This window comes from Phascolarctos cinereus, unplaced genomic scaffold, assembly GCF_003287225.1.
Source record: "Phascolarctos cinereus isolate Bilbo 61053 unplaced genomic scaffold, phaCin_HiC Scaffold_2;HRSCAF=192, whole genome shotgun sequence".
Lineage (NCBI taxonomy): Eukaryota > Metazoa > Chordata > Mammalia > Diprotodontia > Phascolarctidae > Phascolarctos > Phascolarctos cinereus.
Window position 1 is genome coordinate 380,342,975 of NW_027555625.1, and position 20,629 is coordinate 380,363,603.

The window sequence follows — 20,629 nt, forward strand, 5'->3', positions numbered from 1 at the left end:
TAGGACACAGCGCATCAATCAGGTAACCCACTATACATGAATCCCAAGCTATGCTATGGGTCTGGCCAACCAGTATTCAACATGATCCTTTTCTTCTTGTCATACACGGTCCAGTTCCCACTTGGGACAACTGGGATGCCAGCCAGGATGTCAGCAAGGCCAAGGACAGCCTAAAGGTTCTTTGCTAGTGCTTCTCACCTGTCTGACCCATTCCACACACACTCAAATTTATCAAAGATGCAATCATTTTCATAGAGAGAACACAACTTGCTACGGAGGTAGTCATGAACCTGTGGGAAGAAATAGAAGAGAATAAGCCAGTGAGCTCATTTTCATTTTAATGAGTATGTCAGTGGACATCTCCAAGTGCTACTCTAGTTGCTGATTCCTTATTTCAAGGGGTGGTAGTGGTACTCGTGGGTGTGGGGAATAATATTATCATCTCTGTTTTATGGGCAGATGAACCTGAGATGATGTCTTCCACCACTGGGAATTAGGAGGTGGTGTTTGCCTTATGGGGGATGGATGTGTGCAAGGTCCCTCTATAGACTCATTGTCTACAGGATAAAGGTGTGTGCCACTGAATTATAATCCTTTGTTTTGCTATGTCACTACCACCCTCCAGATGGTCTGTAAGCACGGCCCTTGAAGGGAGACCAATGGGCTTGTAAACTCCTTAAAGGCACGAACTCTGAGTCTTGGACTTGTCAAAGTGCCAGTAACAGGGATGATCCTTTGCCCACCTTAATTAGCATTTTGTTTTATACCTCTCTAATGCATTTATCGTATAATTGTACATTATAGTTTACTATGTTTGTGTTATATCCATTTGTTAGATTGTAAGCTCCATGAGGGAAGGAACCTTGTGAGCTTTAAATCAGATCCTTCTCTAATTTTGTATCGCCTCTAGCACAATGCTTTCTTCTTAGTCGCTAAAGGTTTACCTAATGACCAAATGGTGAATGAAGTGTAGGGTCCTTAATACTTAATGACCAGTGTTTCCAAATGGCTTTTACTCTACAGTCTGTTACACAGGAGAAAAAAGGCCAAAGTAAAACTACCCTGGAACATTTGAAAGCAGGTTCACTGGATTTTCCCTTTTCCCTTTCAGATTAGTCTTGTATAAAAAGAAATCAGAGCAATTAAAGGTCAAGCCCTGTTGAGCACTTGGCACACTCTGACCTGTGCCCTAGGGTGCAAGCTCTCTTTACAGTACTGGCTAAGGAACATGTTCAGCTTCCCATCTCCTCCCCCACGGAGTAGGGGAAAATGACCAAGTCCCTTCCTCACAGCCTTAGCACTAGTCAAAATGACCCAGTGAAGGACAGCCTTGAAGCCCCACTATCTATGGGGGGTTGGGAGATGGCTCATCTTCTCTCGGCTTCTCTATGTACTAGGCAGGATGGAAACAGTGCCTAAGGCTGTTCTGGCTCCAGGCTGTCAGGCTATAACTAGGCATATTTTCAGCTAGAGTGAGGGAGGAAGGTGGCCCTGTGAGGGCAGCAGTGCCAAGACAGAAACACATTTGGGAGGTTCCTTGGGAGAGTGGCCACACTGCCCCACTGAAGAAATATTTATCATGTTAAGTTCATATGATTAAAGAATTAAAGCTGGAAGGGATATTCAAGGCCATCTGATCCATTTTATTGGATCTATTTTATGGATCTATTTTATTGATGAAGAAACTGAGGCCCACAGAGGTTAGTTAAGTGACTGTCCAAGGTCAGATACCTAGCAAGTGATTTGAACCAAGGTCTTCCTGATTGTAAATGGAGCACTTATCCATTACTTCACACTGCCTTCTAAACCTCATAGTGTCATAGATTTAGATCTCGAGAAGACTTTAGGGGCCAGAGGTATCAAACACATAACCTAAATGTGGCCTCCTAAGTGTAGCCAGAACTAGATTAAAATGTAATTGGGAACTATTTAACAAAATGAATAAAAATGAAATAAAAACGTAGATAATATTAAAATTTTAAACTAAGTCAATATGTCACCCAGGGATCTTTACTTATAGATTAGTAGGCTCCATTTCTATTTTGAGTTTGATGCTCCTGATCTAGATCAACCTCATTTTTATTGATGAAGAACTGGGTTTGAGTGGTTAAGTCACTTGCCCACCACCATACAGCTTGTTTCTCAGAAAGAATTTGAACCCAGGTCTTCCAGACTTGTGTTTTAGTCCTCTCTATTGTACCATGCTTCCTGCTAACTGCAGCTTCCTTCCTCCTCTATTGTTCAATGTTTCTTTTCTTGGATGTCATTCCCAGTTTTCTTGTAGGATTATCCTTCATCTATTCTACTTGGTTCATTAATATGGCTATAATTTCAAATTGCTAAGGTCGTGGAGATGTCTCTAGTGCAGTAGGATTACATCTGTTTATATCTATAATGGATTGTTTGGCTTCCCTGCCCTCTTCTTTGGTCCTGGAGCCTAAGAACTGCTGGGTGCTGTCCCCGGCTCATTCCTAAGAGGCACTTGGCATTTATTTCCCTGAACTGAGCTGCACTTAGTGAGCTCTTTGATGCTCGTTACTATGAAGAGGATGGAAAAATTTGAATTGTGTTCCATCCTCAATGGCCCTATTGTCTCTAGTAGAAAAGCAATTGTTAAGTAGCATATGCTATATGGCTGACTCCTAGGCCTCTGTGTGTGTGTGTGTGTGTTTACCTTTATTCCCTAATGTTTCATGTTTCTCCCTTTTTCCTATTTCTCCTATATAATTTTTCTTTATCTTTTCCACCTAGTTCATAAGACTCTGGAAATGCCTCTTGTTCCAAATGTCAGGGCATACACCATGCCCATCTCATCTCTGCACCTTTACTTACCTTCAATGCCCTTCCTAGAATGCCTTCCCAACCCCCTCAAATCCCACCAAGCTCAAGTCAATACCCACTTCCCTCCATGAGATCACCCTTAGCTCCTACAGTTTACAGTGACCCTCTAGGAAACCCTCAGGCTTTATAGGAGGTCCACATAATATAGCAGTTAATTACATGTGGCCTTAGATGCATGGAACAACTAGGAGGCAGTGGAAGTCTAGATTGCAAGCTCCTTGAGGACAAGGACTATATGTCACACTTCTCTTGTATCATGAGCTATCTAGCTAGTGAGGGCTCATCCAGTCCCTCGGTGATCGACCCAGTACTGTACCTGGTAAGTCTCAATGGGCCGATTTTCCATGTTGAGGTCCCAGACTTTGACGGTCAGATAATCCCTGGTCATAATATACCTTCCACTATGACTGAACTTCACATCAGAAATTGAAGAGATGATTTCAGAAAAAAATGACCTGTTGCTTGGATCTTCTGGCTCCTCAAAAACTGCAAAAGAAGAGCACAAGCTTAAGTGAAGGTATTCCAATTAAATAGTTCTGAACCAGGGCTAGGCACAGGAGAACTCCAAAAGCCAGGCTGGGCCTCACAAAACCCAGGAGGAACGACATGAGGAGCTGATGTCCTTTGGAACTTTCCCTTCATTGATGTCATCCATCTAATGAAGTCACTCTCTTTGGTGGCCCTCCATTAAAGACAAAGAATCCACTACATTAAAACAATCTGGGAAACTAAGGCAATGGGAAGCGCGCGCGCTCTCTCTCCCTCCCTCCCCCCTCTCTCCCTCCCTCCCCCCTCTCTCTCTCCCTTCCCCCTCTCTCCCCCCTTCTCTCCCCCCTTCTCTCCCTTCCCCCTCTCTCCCCTCCCCCCTCCCCCTCCCTCCCCCTCCCTCTCTCCCTCTTCTTCTCTCTCTCTCTTTCCCTCCCCCCTCTCCCTTCCCCCCTCCCTTCCCCTCTCTCCCTTCCCTCTTCCTCTCTCTCTCTCTTTCTCTCTCTCTCTCTTTCCTTTCCCCTCCCCCTCTCTTCCCCCCTCTCTCTCTTTATTGGGTGACACCAAATTTTAAAGTGTTTTGAATGCCTGGCAAAGTTCTTTGAATGTTGTTTAGTAGGTAGTCAAGAACCACTGAAGATTTTTGAACTAAGAAGCGATGTGACTTTACAAGGTTGATCACGTTTCTCTCGGCTCAAGCCACCAGATAGAGTCTTAAGATGTTCAGTCCACTAGACTAACAGGGGCTACCTATTTGTAGGCACTTGGTAAGTTCAAGTCACCAGAGGACTTTCAGTAATGCTGGGATTTAACCTGAAGTAGTGCCTGACCTCTATTTCTCCTTTCCAAGGCAGGAGGGGATGAAAACCCAACCCAAAAGCCAACAGTTTTGCTTCCATCAGCAGGCGCCTCTCATGGGGAGCTCTTTAGAAAGGTCTTCCTTTGATTATTTTTTCCTGAATATAGCATTAAATTTATCTCTTAGTCATTATAAACTGCTGAACAGAACAGGTATTCAAGCTTGGCTTCAGAGAAAACTGAAAGAATTCATTTCTCTTCCTTCAGTTACATAGCTGGGAGATTATGGGTATAGAACTCTGCATATACTGTCAGACTTAGTTGATGTATTGGTTAGTTTTGCTGAACTGCCTTTCCCCCTGTTTTATTCCGATTATTTATTACAAGTGGTGGCTGATTGGGTGGTAAAGAGGGTAAGGATATATAGTTGGATATGAAGGTGGCTTAGAAATAAAAGATAGCAGTAAAAGTTAAGAATATTTTTTAAAAGAGAAAACTAGTATTGAAACTTCCAAGTTTTAGCCTTGACATCTCTCACAGGTTCCTGTCTACTTGGATATCCTGCTGTTACCTCAAACTCAAGCCTCTAAATCAAACTCCTCTTCCTCTCCACCCTCTTCCCAGCTCATCCTCCCTTCTGACTTTTTTTTTTTATTATATCCTATTTCTGTTAATTCTCTGAGTCTACCAGTGAGCCAGGTTCAAAACTTTGGAGTCATCTTTGACTCTTTCTCCTTTCATCACATCTAATTAATCTTATCAGTTCTTCCTTGGTAATGTCTCTTCCCTCATCACTCTAGCCCTTATCACTACACCTGGACCATGGCCTTCTCATTTTTCTCTGTCTCCATTCTTTCCCCACACAATTCTTCTGTACACCAATGCTAGACCAGCCTTCCCAAGATGTTGCTTTCCTAGTTGCTGCCTTGCTCCAAAAGTCATTCAAATTCATCTCTTCATTTCCTGCTGGCATATAATGGGTGCTTAATAAGTGTTTACTGGCTGCCTGAAAGGTGTTTCTAGACTAGCTGTTATACTCCACAGCTGAAAAGACTGTTTTCCCCTCCCAACTCCAATCCTTTCTTAGCAAGGAGCATGGCAGCATTCTACAGATGAATGGTTATCTGGGACTTCCCCGTGAAAGGAGAATAAATGAGCAATAAAGGAGAGGAGGGTGATGGTAGAAGACTTGACTTGTGGTTAGTGCTAAGAAGAGATGAAGCTAAGTTGGGTTTCAGAGGCCCTTGGGAGGTTGACTACACAAAAATGTACTACAATAGCCTTAAAGCTTAATGCACACTTGTAATAAGGAAAGGGGGTGCTTGTAGATTCCCTATATTGTAGATGGGGGCTGTGGGAAGATTTTCTTTTCAGGGTAGGATGGTGGAGGGAAGGGTCTTGATAAGTCCAAGCTTGCATCCATCCTTAGAAAAGAAAGAGATTAGAGAAGGGAGCACATGCTTTGATTCTGATTCCATAAATGACTTCCCCTGAGGATTTTGCATCATCAGCAGCTATGAATTAGCTAGCAGAGTGGGACCCACCGATTATGAGGATGACTGTTGGGGGAATGAATAACAGAAACTCTAATCTTCTACCCAAGTCCAGTAGTTTTGACTTTGTTGTGATAAATTCAATCATGTTGCTGTTCAGATGGTCTATACCATATCTCATCTCTCTATAAACTCCATGGGGACAGAGACTTTCTCTATATCTACAGCCCTGACAGCACTTACTAGCACAAGGACTTGCACATAGTAGGCACTTAGTAATTATGTTACATGGGATTGAATAGAAAGCTAAGTAAGCCACCAATCAATCACCAAGCATTTAAGTGACAGCTAGGTGTCAGGACACCAGACCCAAGAGCTTTGGGAATAGCACTATCTCCCCAGCCACTACTGAAGAGAGGAATCATTGTGGAGAAGAGGATCACCTTCCTCATCACCACCACCAACTAGTGGCCAATGGTCACCAACATGCAGCTAGGCACAGGAGCCTGGGGGTGGCAGCACCACCCATCCTTCCCACACTATTCTCCCTTCCTTATCTTGACCCTTTGGTGAACCAACTTAATTTTATTTATACTCTATCTACACTTGAAGTCCTCATCCAACTGTCCTATCACTGATGATGCTCTGCCAAACCCCAACCATGGATGTCTCCCACCATCTGTCTTCTTTCCCATTTAGGTACTGCTGGACAGAGCTAGAGGAAATAAGAAAACTGTGCTGATGTGGTCTACCACAAATTTATGTTACCTAATCTCAACTGGACTCTCAGTGGTATAAGGCAATCATTTTTACTTCTCCTTAATTGCTTCATTATCTCACTCTCTATAGCAGCTATTCTAAACCTTCCCATCCCCCCTCAAGTCTCCCAAAACACTCCTTCTATCACCCTCTCAACTGAGGCTTTTGTCTCATATTTCACTGGAAAAAAAACCTAAGATGATATCTATCTATAGCTATAACTATATGTCTGTATTAGAGTTCCCTCTTCTCATCTCACATCCCTTAGATAGCTTCTTCAGTAAAGATGGCTTTTTTCCTTACCAAGGTCAGTCCTTGATCCCATCCCTTCCTACTTTCTCTAGAAGATTGTTTCTAGTATCATCCTCATTCACCAATCTTTAATCTTTTCCTATTTGTTGGTTCCTCTCCTGCTGCCTACAAATTCACCCATTTCCCCCCTTACTTGATCTTAGCATCCACACTAGTTATAATCCTATAGGTCTCCTTTTGTTTGTGAGTAAATGCAATCTAGCTTTGAACCACATCCTTCAATTGAAATTGCTTCCTTCATAGTTAACAATGATCTCTTAATCATCAAATCTAATGGCCTTCTTGACTTTTTTTGCAGTATTTGACACTGTTGATCACTTCCTCCTCTTGAATACTTTCCCTGAGCATTTATGTCACTGCTTTTGGTTCTCTTCCTACCTATCCATTCCTGTCTTCTTTGCTAGTTCTTCATCCACGTCATACCCACTAACCATGGTTATTCTCCAAGGCGTTGGTTTGGGTCCCCTTCTGTTCTCCCATTATACTATTTCAACTTGGTGATCTTATTAGCTCTCACAAATTCAATTATCATCTCTATGTAGATGAATTCCAGATTTATATAATGAGCTCTTGTCTTGCTCTTGAGACAGAGTACTGAAACACCAACTACCTTTTTGGATATCTTAGACTAGAAGTCCCATAGGCATCTCCAACTCAATATGTCCAAAACATAATTCATCATTCCTCCCCCCTCCCCTGCCCAAATCCTTTTTTATCTTCTGATCTTTCTTATGACTGATGAAGGCCCCAATGCTCACAACCCCAAGTTTCATCCTCAGCTTCTCACTGTCACTCATCCCACAATCCAATCCATTGTCAAATCTTCTCATTTCTACCTTCCCAACATCTCTCGTATGTGCATCCTTCACTCATATAGCCATCACTCTAAAGCCCTCATTGCCTCTCAACTGAACTATTGCAATAGCTTTCTGGTTGGTCTTTGTGCCTCACATCTTTCTCCACTCCCATCCCTCCTCTCTTCTTCTACCAAGCTGATCTTCCTAAAATTTGACCATGTCACCCCATTTAATAAACTCCAGCTTCTCCTTGTTACCTCCAAGATCTAATATAAAGGCCTAGCACTTTCCCCACAACCTCCTGATTTAAATATGTTGATCAAGGATCAAACATGGGCTTCCTATGTCTGATCTCAGCAAAAATTCTATCAGTGAACTAGTAGTGAAGAATGCTGTGAAGCAGATTGGGGGTAGAGGGTGGGGTGCTTCTAGTTTATACCCTGTTTGCAAGCATTTTACAAGTATCCATTAATTTAGTTATGATCATTATAAACCATTCTCGTGTCATTAAAATAGTTCCCCTTGTATACTATGGCTTCTCTACTAGGCAACACTTTGTTGACCTAGTTCAAGTTACTTTATATATTTGGAAATAACAAATTGCATTTTTTGGGAAAATAGTCTATAATACAGGTTTTGCAATCATTCAAAGGGAGCTTGTCCCAATCCCTTTCTAGTTGGTCTGAATAAGAGAGATTTTTGTTATACTCTCAGAATAAAAGGGAGCTTTGGGACCCAGCTGGTAGAAAGTAGACAGAGCATAAAACATGTGTTCTATGTTATTTCCACCTCCTCACTTCCACAACTTGAGCCTATGCAGTAAGCCACTCAGGTGGGGACTGTGTGGCAAAATTGTCTCTAAGTGCTATGATAATGGATTTTTAATACAAATGAGAACTGGCATTGCTTCCAAGGATCCTATGCTTGGCCAAAAAAAAAAAGATTCTTCTGGTCTTCAGATTTTTCATCCAATTCACAGTAAACATATGTGTATGAATGTATGTATATATGTATGTGTTTATATGCATATGCATATATTCATATATACATATATGTGTGTATGTATATATTGACTGCTTCTAAATAATGCCATTCAAGGAGTGTTAATTAACCACCTTTTCTATTCCAGGGACTCTGCTACTTGCTGGGGATACAATGACAAAAACAAAACAGTCACCTCCCCACCCCTTACCCTGATAGATGTGGAAACCGAGGCCCAAGGAGGTTAAATGACTTGCCCAAGGTCACACAGGCATTAAGGAGCAGAGGTGGAACTGAAACCAAGTCCTCTGTCCTCAGAGTCAGTGCTCTTTCCACTACACCATGCTCTTTCCAAATTAAATGACCTGAGCACAAAACTTTCAATTGCAGTCCAATCTTGTACAGCTTTCCTTATCTCAATTAATCCCTCCAAAGTTGGGGAGCTATAAGAACAGGGGGGAAAAATAGAACAAATCACTGGCTTCAGCTCAGAGGAGAATCTGGGCATAGTGGCTCAGGTGGTGTTTTGTTGCTGATGAAGTGTCCTCCAAAGTCAAACATGCTGTTACATTTTTAATACTGCAAGCTGGTGCCTTTTCAGCTGGTACGTAACGAGCTCAATTTTCGCTTTTTAACTCTCCTTCTGCAGCAGTGCTGCTGTAGCTCGCTTCATTTCCTTGCTCTTCAGCGCCAATGTACCCACGGGGGTGTTTTAGGCACCACTGGTAATACCTAGCAAGAATCCTGTCTGGGCTTGGCCAGTGGGCCATGCCCATCTGCTGAGAGGGTGCTTGGGACCATGTCGTCTTCGGTAACTGCTCCCCATCTCCCCAGATGTGGTTTGTTCTGTTATTTGGTGGCACTGGCAGATGATGCTCTAACACCTAGAGGGCAGTGGTGAGTGTGAGCCAGTATGGTGGGTGGCAGCCGGTTGCGAGCAGAAGCGTGTTGGGGCCAACTCAAACCAACTGGACGATTGGTAAATTTCCAGAAATCAGTCAATGCTACAAATTGAAGCTTGAGTTTTGCTGCTGTCGTTGCTTGTCTAGACTTAAAGTGATGGATTATTACAAGGGTAACGTAGGTACATTCTGCCTCCCTACTCTGATCCGGTCCTCCCCCCTCGAGAGAGCTGGTTATTAAACATTTTACCAGCCTACCCCTAGCTGCAACACACAAAAATTTAGGAAAGATGTCAGTGAAGAATGGTATAATGCAAAAAGATGGATGGGTCATATGGCAAGAGTAAAGCATAATATTAGATAAAGTAATAGAAATAGCTATATGGAAGCTACCAAAGGTAAAAACTCCTCTTGATAGATTTACATGAACTTTCTATCAAAGTTATAAAAAATTAGTGCAAATACTACACAAATTATTCTTAAAAACTGAGAAAGAAAGCTCTGTATCAGAATCCTCTTATGAGACAAATACAGTGAAAACAACTCCATTTGAAATGGGAGGGGGGGGCAGTATAGTTGAATAGGTATATAAGACCCAAAGAACCACTAGGCTAGGAATAAGGAAAGTTGGTTTGAGTTCCAACTGTACTATTAACTCAATGTAGGATTCTGAGTAAGCCATTCACTCTTCTCTGGGCCTCAGTTTCTTCATCTTTGAAATGAGAGGGTTGAAGAGGATGATCTCTTGTTTCCCTGCAGTATGATCTAGTATTTTAGTTATGAATCTATAAGACAACCTCAGAATTTATGCTGTCTGTGAATTCCACTAGGTAAGATTTGAGTTTCAGAGAGTCAGTATATCTCATTGATTGAGGAATGACTAAACACATTGTGGCATATTGTAATGGAATATTATCACCCTAAAAAGTAATAAATGTGAAGAATACAGAGAATCATGGGAAGACTTGGAAAAACCAATGCAAAGCAAAACTAGGAAAATAATATAGAGGATTATCACGAAAGCCTTAGTGTAGTTTTAAGCTAAAAACAAACTTAAATCTTAAAACCGCACTAAGACTTTGGGGACAACCTATGATGACTAAGCTTGGCCCTGAAAGAGAAAAAAGAATATGTATACATATACATACACAGATATACATATGTGCATACACGTGTGTTTATATATCTATATCTGCCTCTTTGCTTTGGGTGTACATCAATAGACTCAATTCATGTGCCATTTAGCTCCACTGAACCGCTCTCTACTCCCACCTCCCTCCCCCATTTTTTTTTTACTTGTTCTTTATTGTAGGGAACAGCTCCTTGGGAAGGAGGGGGAGTAATATTTTTAGAAATAAAAATGATGTGCTAATAAAAATATCAATAAAAATTTTAAAAAGAAACAAAGTCAATATAACAAGATTGTTTCTAATGGTTCTCAAGATTCTGTTTCAAAGAGCTTGGAATGAACTGGATGGAAACTGATGAAAATATTAGTAGAAAGAGATAGATTTCTTATTCTACTTAGTCAAACTTACAATGAAAGAACAGGGTAAGGCTGCATTTCTTTCCCTGTGGCCAAGTAATCCAGAAAAATTTTGGAGGCAATTGGGGCTAAGTGACTTGCCCAGGGTCACACAACTAGTAAGTGTCTGAGGCTGGATTTGAACTCAGGTTCTTTTGACTCCAGAACCAGTGCTCTATACACTGCACCACCTAGCTGTCCCAGGGTATTTGTTTTTAAAAAGAGTTCATTGATATATTTTGCTTTTTCATCATTTTGATTTCCTCCTGTATCTCCCCGCTAGGCCATCCCTTGTAATAAAAAATATTTTTAGAAGAAAAAAAGAAAAGAAAAAAATCAGCAAAGTCAATAAATACATTAAAAATATATGGCATTAGATGCACTTGAATCCAGCCCATAGCCTCAACCTCTGAAAAGAAGCAGAGGTTAATGTCTTCTTTTATCTCTTTTTTGGAGCCAAGCTTGTTCTTTATAATTTCCCTGCAATCATCTTCAGTTTTTTGGTGGTGATAGTTCTTTTAATTTTCACTGATGCAGCCATTGTATGTACTGTTTTCAGGGCTATGCTTATGTCATTTTTGCATCAGTTCATATAAATTTTTCTATGCTTCTCTATATCCATCATGTCAGCATAGCATTAAAGCATAGTAATATTCCATTACTTTCATGTACTGCAATTTGTTTAGCCATACCATTAATGACAGGCATCTACTTTGTTTAAACAAGGTGGACTCTTTGCTACCACAAGAAGTGCTAGTATAAATATTTTGGTGTAAACAGAGCCTTTTCTTTCATCAATTATCTTTTGGGGGCAAATATCCAGTAGGGGAAATCTCTGGGTCAAAGGGTATGGACTTCTTAGCCACTTGATTTGCATAATTCTGAACTGCTTTCCAGAATGGTTATACTAATTCATAGCTCTACCAATAATGCGTCAGTGTGCTTATTTTTCCATACCCCCTACAACATAATTTCCATCTTTCTTCATCTTTGTGAGTTTGCTAGGTGTGAGGTATAACCTCAGGGTTGTTTTGATTTATATTTCTCATTATTAGTGTTCTGGAGAATTTTTTATGTAACTTAATAGATTGCAAATGTTCTTTTGAGAACTATTTGTTCCTATCTTTTGAATACTTACTAGTGGAGAGTTAGAATTTTGTGGAATGGTCTTCTATGTTTTTGTTAATTGTCTATGCAGCATTTTCCAAAAGTCTCTTAGATACCAACATTTATCAGAGATATCTGATACAAAGATTTTCCCCACCTCCCATTTGATTGCTTTCTAAAGAGTATTTATATAAAAAGAAATTTTTCTTCAGGGATTTCCCACTCTTAATGCCACCATCAGTATCTCTCCTCAAAGGAACAGAATTAACTTAGGTAAAAAAAAAACACTCAGAAAAGGACCCTCTGATGACAACTATGACATGTTTGAAGATGGTGACATAACTCTTTTGCCTTATGATGCACTTTGCTTTGAAATTCATGAAATAGTCTATTAAAAGACCTTTATATTCAGGTTAGTCTACCAGGCCCAGTTAGCTCTGTAGGCTACAGAGCCATGCTAATGAAGCCAAAGATATAGAACTGATCTTTAGGCTGCCTATTAACTTTACTGTGATCCAGGATCACAGGCTGCACGCATAACCTTTGCTAGTCATCTTGAAAATGTCTGCCTTTGGTCTTATGTCTGATCAGAACAAAAAGTACGAATGACTTAGTGTAATCTGTTACCACTGTTGTGAAAATTCTTCCTAAGCAAGTGCCCTTAGCAGTGAGATGGCATATGGAGTGGAAGCAGTATAGCCCAGCTCTTTCCAGCAAGAATTTTTTAAAAAATAAAATGGTCAAGAAATCCAAGGAGAAACTTCAGTATGTACATTTTCCCAGGCAAGATTCCCCAAAAGAGAGAGACAAAAGCCTATGAACTTTAGGGAATAGGTCTAGGCAAAAGATCCTGGCTTGCTACATAAGTCATCCAGCATTTAGGCCAATGGTGAGCTAAAGAAACCTTGAGCCTGAAATAGAGTACTGGGTTCAGGCAGAAGAGAGCCCAGACCAGGGACTAGCTAAGTATACCTGGAGCTTACAACTATGCGGCTTTGGCCCATGAAGAAGAGAAACCTCTGGAGCTTAAAGCAGGAGGACAATGATTAGGATGTGCATTGGGTCAGCTTGCCTCTGGTAGCAGACTGGCCAGGTGCTCCTGAGGTCCTTGAAGAACACAGCCTTCATTTGCAGACTCCAGATAATAAAGAGCAATACCAAAGAAGACCTCATTCTTGGCCATTCTTTCAGTTCCAGAATAGGTTTGCAAATATGAATATATATAAGAAAACAGTAATGATAAAGAAATATAGAATCAGAGATGCTCAAAACACAAAGAAGATAACATCTCCCCATGTTCTACAAGCAGAATCTCAAAGAAAATCAGATTTACCATAATACTGGAATTCCTGGAAGACATGAAACATGGATTAAAAAAAATAAACTGATGATATAAATGAAATGAGAGCTCTGGAGGTAAGAATTGGAGGGAGAATTGACAGATCAGCACAGCAAGTGCATCATCATCATCATCATCATCATCACTAGTGTTTACATAGTGCCTGCTATGTACCAAACACCTTCTTAAACACTTTACAATTATCATCTCATTTGATCCTCACAACAACCCTGGGAGGTAAATGTTATTATTATTATTCCCATTTTACAGATGAGGAAGCTGAGGCAAACAGAGGTTAAGTGAATTGTTCAGGGCACACAGCTAGTAAGTGTCTGAGGCCAGATTTGAACTCGGGTCTTCTTGACTCCAGGCCCAGTGCTCTAACTAATGTGTCACCTAGTGGCCTCCAAAACTTTACTCAAGTAAAGATTTGAGTGGATCAGATGGAGATCAGTAATTATATGAGACAATAAGAAATAATCAAAGAAAATTAAAATGCTGAAAAAATAAAATAAAAATAAAATAAAATGCAATGTATCATCTATGAAAAATAAGTGACCTGGAAAAAAGGTCAAGAGGAAATAATCTAAGAGTACTTGAAAATTCTAATTAAAAAAAAAAGCCTAGATGCTATATTTCAAGAAATTATAAATGAAAACTGCCAAAACCTACTAGAACCAGAGGGAAAAGTGAAAATAGAAAGAATATACTGGTCACCTCCTGAGAGGAACCTCAAAATGAAAACTTTTGGCTATGATGTCATAGCCCAAAAGCCAGAGCTTCTGGGCCAAAGAAAAAAATATTGCAAGTAGCCAAAAGAAAGAGTTCAAAGCACCAGGGAGCCACAGTCAAGATGATGAAAGACTTGGTAGCTATCACTTTAAAGAAGAGGAGAGCTTGGAATATAATATTCTAGATCAGGGGTGGAGAACCTGCAGCCTGGAGGCCATACATGGTCTTCTAGGTCCTTGGGTGTGGCCTTCTGACTGAGTCCAAGTTTTACACTACAAATCCTTTTATTAAGGGGATTTGTTCCGTGAAGTTTAGATTCAGTCAAAGGTCTCACTTGAGAAGCTCCCATTCTAGATCCTTTCCCCTTCTTATTCTCTCCCTTCCCAACCCTGCAAGAAAGAGATTTATAAGTAAGAACAATTTACCAGGCAAAGCCGAACATAATCTTGTCGTTGGGAGTTGTGTCTAACTCTTTGTGGCCCCATTTTTTTAAAGCAAAGATACTAGAATTGTTTGCCATTTCCTTCTCCAGCTCATTAACAGGTGAGGAAACTGAGGCAAATTGGTTAAGTGATTTGCCCACAGTCACACAGCTGGTAAGTGTCTGGGGCAAGATCTGAACTCAGGAAGATCAGTCTTCATGGTTCCAAGCCCAGTTCCAAGCCTCTATCTACTATGCCACTGAGCATAATCTTGCAGTGGAAAAAAAATGGATGCTTAATACAAAAGATAATTTTCATGTATTCCTGATGAAAGTACCAAAATGTCTGCCATAGTGATGATGAATTGACAGGATTAACTTTATATATGAGGGATGATAAATTTCACTGGGGACAGAGGACAAGTTAGGGGAACATGAAGGAACATTGCTGGACTTGGAGTTGGAGGGTTTCAGTGTGACCTAGGGTAAGTTCCTTTTGTATATAGTTTACACTTCCATCTTGTTTAAAGTACCGTAATAATTTATAAAATAAATTATAAAATAATTTATAAAAGGAAATGGTACTGGAGATGTTTGCAATAGGATTATCACTCTCTGAGCCTCAATTTTCTCATTAATAAAACTGGGGAGGGGAGTTAGACTATGAGCTCTGGGGTAATTTTCATCTCAGACACTTAGTAGCTGTGTGTGTAACTTTGGGCCAGCCACTTGACCATTTTGTACCTCAGTTTCCTCATCTGTAAAAAGGAGGGGTTGGACTTCATAGACACTAAGGTCACTTCCAACTTGAAATCTATGATACTATAATCCTCTTAAATAGATCATAAATGGAGAGGAAATGAATGGACAGCGGAGAATTAGCTTTTGCTACCCAGGGATCTCTCACTCTGTGTGCTGAGATTTGTTCCAGCCTTGAGCATACAGACAGGCAGAGAGTAGAGAAGAGTTATTGGGCACAGCTTTTTTTCTGAGCATTTCACTCAGCAATAAGATGAATATCAGTGGGGAGCTCTTCCTCATTCTCCTTTTTTTTTTTCTTTAAGCCTTTCATTGCAGCTATTATAAATACTCCCTGGAAAATTGGAAATGTAAAAATCCAGAGATTGCATTGTCAGAGAGTGCCATATGAGGCCCTTCACCTGGCATATTATTCTCCCAGTTCTTGTCTCTGCGGTACCATGACAACTAGCTTCCCAGTGACACCATCATCACCTGATAATGGTCAATCTTTCAGGCTCTTCTGCCTGGGCAGGGGAAGTCCCAAAGGAAAAGGGTTCCCCTCTCTGAACAGCTGCAACAAGGCCTCCTGTTGGGATTAAGTGATTTCCATTTGGTATTTTTTAAAAAAAAGGTTTCCCTCAAAGAGGGATGGAGATTTCTCTCAGAGAGTGAGGGGGAAAGAGGGGAATCTTTCCTGTTATGTAAATAAGCCCAGACATAGTATAAGTCATGATATGTCTTGTGGGGGAAGAAAGGGATACAGACAGGATTATGATCACTAGAATGCTCAGAGGCATTGTCGCATTAAGGTATGGCTGTATCCCCAGTGGACAACTTAACCCCTCCACCTTTCCTCTTTGAGAGATAGCACAGGGGAAAGAATGCTCAACTGGAAGTCAGAGGAGTCCAAAGACTTTGGTTTGAATCTTTTCTCTTCTACGTACTACCTGTGTGATGCTGGGCACGTCTCTTAGCTTCTCTGGGTCGTCAATTCCTCATCTCTAAAATGAGAAGATTGGTCTAGATGACCTCAACGGTCCCTTTTATATTTGACCCTATGATTCTCTACTAGGCAATGGGAGTCTAGAGCCTGGGAGCTATGTGGTGATTTTCCCTAATGTCAGACAGAAGCATATTCTTTTGTGATGCATTAAATAGCCCCTACTGAAGTATTCTTCCAGTGCCTAGCCAGAATAACTCCTAGTAAAGACTGGCAATGGACTTGATGTTTGCCATATGAAGACCAGATTGGGTAGATATGGATGGGCTCATCACCAATAAATTAGCCCTTTAATGATGATTACAAACAAAAACAGAAACTGTAGCAATTCAAGAAGACCCTAAGGCAGGTTTGACTGTTCATGAGTTTATGAGATCACTATTTTCTTTTTTTTTCTTTTAATTTACTTTTAGATTTCAACATTTACTTCCATAACTTTTGAGTTTTAAATTTTCTCCCTCTCCCTCCCAGCCTCCTCCCCCAAGATGGTGTACAATCTGATATAGGCTCTACATATACATGTCTATTAAACATATTTTCACAAGATCACTATTTTCTAAACCAATCTTGCATAAAATAGAATGTCCAAGTAGGTGGGAGGCAGCTAGTGGCTCAGTGGATAGAGTGCTGGGTCTGGAGTCAGGAAGACTCCTCTTCATGAATTCAAATCTGGGGGCAGAGGGAGGAAGGGGGAAAAAAGAACAAAGTAAAAAGTACACAGTGAGGGGCAGCTAGATAGTGCAGTGGATGGAGCACCGGCCATGGATTCAGGAGGACCCGAGTTCAAATCCGGCCTTAGACACATAACACTTACTAGCTGAATGACCTTGGGTAAGTCACTTAACCCTGTCGACTAGCCCCCCCCAAAAAAAAACACCCAAAAAGTACACAGCAGAGAACAAAAGAAAACTAACAAAGAAGCAAAGGTGGACAGCTCTCAACACAAGTGTAGTATTTATTAGATAGACTTTCTTGAAATGGAAATTTATTGCTATATATTTTGAATGCTCTCTTATGGTCTGCTGTGCACCTGACATGCTTTTTTCTTTACTTTTCTTCATATTTAAGTTTCAATATTTAAGCTTATAATATGTTTCTTTTTCTTAATGTGTATTTAAGTTTCAATAATTAAAGAAAAAGAAAAAATGAATTCAAATCTGGCCTCAGATACTTACTAGCTATGTGACCCTGGGCAAATCACTTAACTTTGTTTGCCTTAGTTTCCTCATCTGTCAAATGAGCTGGAGAAGGAAATGGCAAACCACTCCAGCATCTTCACCAAGAAAACCCTAAATGGGGACACGAAAAGTGAGACTGAAAGTGATTGAGCAGCAACAACCATTAAGTAGGAAGGGACCTTAGAGATCCATCGAGTCTGATCTTCTGAGGCCCCAAGAGGAGAAATGATTTGCCCAAGGTCACAAGGCGAAAATATGTGAAGCCACTGTGATTTCATCAACACAGGGAACTTCTGTTATGGGAAGTCCCTCCACTGACCAAGACCGAGATCTCAAAAGGGTCTATGATTTGGTAGTTGAATTGAAAGGAATCGCCCAAGGCACAGAGATGTTGAGTGCACGTTGGGTTGGACCCTCTTTGGTGACCTCAGGGGAGGTCATGGACAAGAGTTGTGTGACATGAACAGGCACCATCGAAGGGAACACTCAAATTGGTGAGATCACAGACATTTTCGAGGCACTGGGTATCTGCTATGTGTATTATCATTAGATAGATGGAGATAGAGTTACAAAATAGGAATCATAAAATATAACTGACTCTGAAGGACTGAAACTCAGGGTTACCCAAATGTAGTGAAGAAGTATATGGCAGATGTGAATAGGCAGCTACACATCACAGACAAGGAGTGATAAAAGTAGAGTAAAAGATGTTATCAAAGACATGCATGCATGAAAAAGGAGACAAGTTGGTCATACGGTGAGAGTAAGGTAGAGTGTTGCATTGGTATCCTCATGATGTCAAAATAAAGATGTCCTCCCCTCCCCAGGAACCTTCGGTGGACCCCTGTAGCAAACTTGTGGGAGGACATAAGGGGGAAGTAATAAGCATTTATTGAGCACCTACTATGTGCTAGGAATTGTGCTAAGTGGTTTACAAACATTCCCTCAACAGCCCTGTATGGCAGGTGCTATCGTTATACCCAATTTACAACTGAGGAAATAGAGGTAAGTGATTTGCCCAGGGTCACATGGCTAGGAAGTATCTGAAGTCAAATCTTACTGATCCCAGACCCAATTCTCTTCTACCTAGCTTCTAATAAGAAACAAAACTGCAAAGAATGAGGAGCATGGATGGGCTATGGTTTGTGTTGTTGGAGCAAATACATCAATGAGAACACAGAGACAATGGCGTATTTCCACAATCCCTGACATGGAATAGAGGACCAAGTTCCTGTAGATAGGGAGGCAGAGTATGTGTAAACACCTGGCGTGGAGGAGGGGGGCAGGCCACGGGAAAACATGGAACACGTTGGGGGAAGTAAGTGTACTAAGCCAGTCTGAACAGAGATTTAACTGAAGATAAATAAGAGACAAAGTCGGAGACAGATACTAGAATCAGATTGCTGAAGGTGTGGCATGGTATGCTAGGCAGTTTAGGCTCACAGGACTGTAGATTTAGAGATGGAAGGGACCTCAAAGGTCATCTTGTTTAAACTGAGACCTGAAAAGAGTGACCTACAAAGTGAGCAGCAGAGCCAGCATTTAAACCCGGGTCCTCAACTCTAAATCAGCACGTTTCCTACTTTGCCCTATAAGCAGCGAGGAGCCCCTAAATACTTCTGAGCTGAAGAGTGATGTGGTAAATGTGATGTTCTAGGAAGACAAGTCTGGCTGGGGTGTGTGGATGTGAGTTTCATGCTGCATTCCATGTTCCTAGCCTTAGCTTCAACGGCCTGTTTGCTTGACTTGGATTGCTGTTAATTTCTTCAGATGACATTTCTTTGTTTCATTGGATTCTATGTCTGTGTGTGCATATATACATAATATATACTCTATATATGTATATATGTTTCCTCTGTGTGTGTGTATGTATATATATACATATATATATATATATATATATATATATATATATATATATATATATATATATATGTATGTATGTATGTATGTTACTATGCCCTTCACTTTAGGCTGAGAGGGTTAGAGAGAGCAGGAAAACTGAGAGGAATTGGAAGCTGAACTCTGAAGATTTAGAAGGATGTCCCTAGAAAGCCAATGTACCAGTTGCCACCATGCCCTGAGGTGGCTTATTCATTTGGTCTTGTATACCTAGGCAGTGAGTATCATAAACATGAGTTGAAAACACCAGGGGTTCCTTCAGGGGCATGAAGGGAGCAGGGAGCTGGCCCAGACTAACCTTCATTGCAGCTTTCTGCCTGGGAGCTCTCTCCTACTTGTGCGTGGTACATACTGTCCAGGGACCATGGCTAATAAGGTCAGCTCCCAAGACACTGGGAAGTGAGGCAGCAATATAAACTGAGGGCATTCTGCAGTGCAGGGGGTGCTCTATCCTCTCTTTCCCATCCTTCCAGAGGAGAAGAGAGCACCAACATGAGGGACTCCACTTTCCTTAATAGGCAAGACTAGCCCCAAGCCACATCGAATAGTTGTACACGGGGGTGGGGGCGGGGAGGCAGAGAAAGGAGAGCAGTACCTCATTACTTAAGCCCAGCTTTGATAATGAGAAACACAGCCTCTTTCATCTGAAAGTCTTAGGGGACATCAAGGGGGATAGAGAGGCTTGAGATTAAGGGCAGAACCAGCTGAGGGGTTGTGGTTGTTTTTTATTATTATTATTATTGCTATTAATAATTAATAAAGATAATACAATTTTAAGCTTGGGTTTGACTCCTCCTATGCCTTAGTAGCAAGGGGACTGAATTCAATAAGAAGTGCCTATCAGATCTGAGCACTTGAAAGAAGGCCCGTGTGTTTGTGTCTAGAGGCACAGAACCTGCCAAGTACTGGGGAGGTGGATGTGTTAGAGATGGATTGTACGTGACAACAGAGCTCAGTCTGGAGCAACCTAATCAGAACAAACAGAAAGCCAGAGTTTCATGCATCCTACCAGTCCAGTGAGATACACCGATGGCAGAGGTACAGCAGTATATAAGACCTGCCTGGTGCCGTGATGTGGTAGAAAGCTAGTCTGTTTGTTACAAGGGTTGGGTTTTTCTCTTTTTCTTTAGTGGAGGAGGGCGTAGAGGGAGAGAAAATAAGTGCTTACTAATTGAAAAAAATAAATTAAAAAAGAAAAGTAAGCGCTAAGTGATGGAGATACAACTAGAAAAGTAGAGACCAGTAGTACTCTCAAGTTGCTCATATTTAAACAGGAAGTTTCAGCTGCAAGTCAGACGGGAAGGCCTAGCAATAT

General features: G+C 41.0%; 1 protein-coding gene across 3 annotated transcripts in view; it reads right to left on the reverse strand.

Annotated features, from left to right (window-relative positions):
• The window catches only part of PPP2R2B (protein phosphatase 2 regulatory subunit Bbeta), a 459,915-nt gene that overhangs the window by 4,722 nt on the left and 434,564 nt on the right, over positions 1-20,629 (reverse strand). For all 3 annotated transcript variants that reach the window (XM_020964279.2, XM_020964280.2, XM_078150511.1), the window contains 2 exons: positions 3,158-3,327; positions 199-290 (listed from right to left, as the gene is read on the reverse strand). In XM_020964279.2, coding sequence (XP_020819938.1) covers positions 199-290; positions 3,158-3,327 — 262 coding nt within the window. The remainder of the gene's footprint in view (positions 1-198; positions 291-3,157; positions 3,328-20,629) is intronic.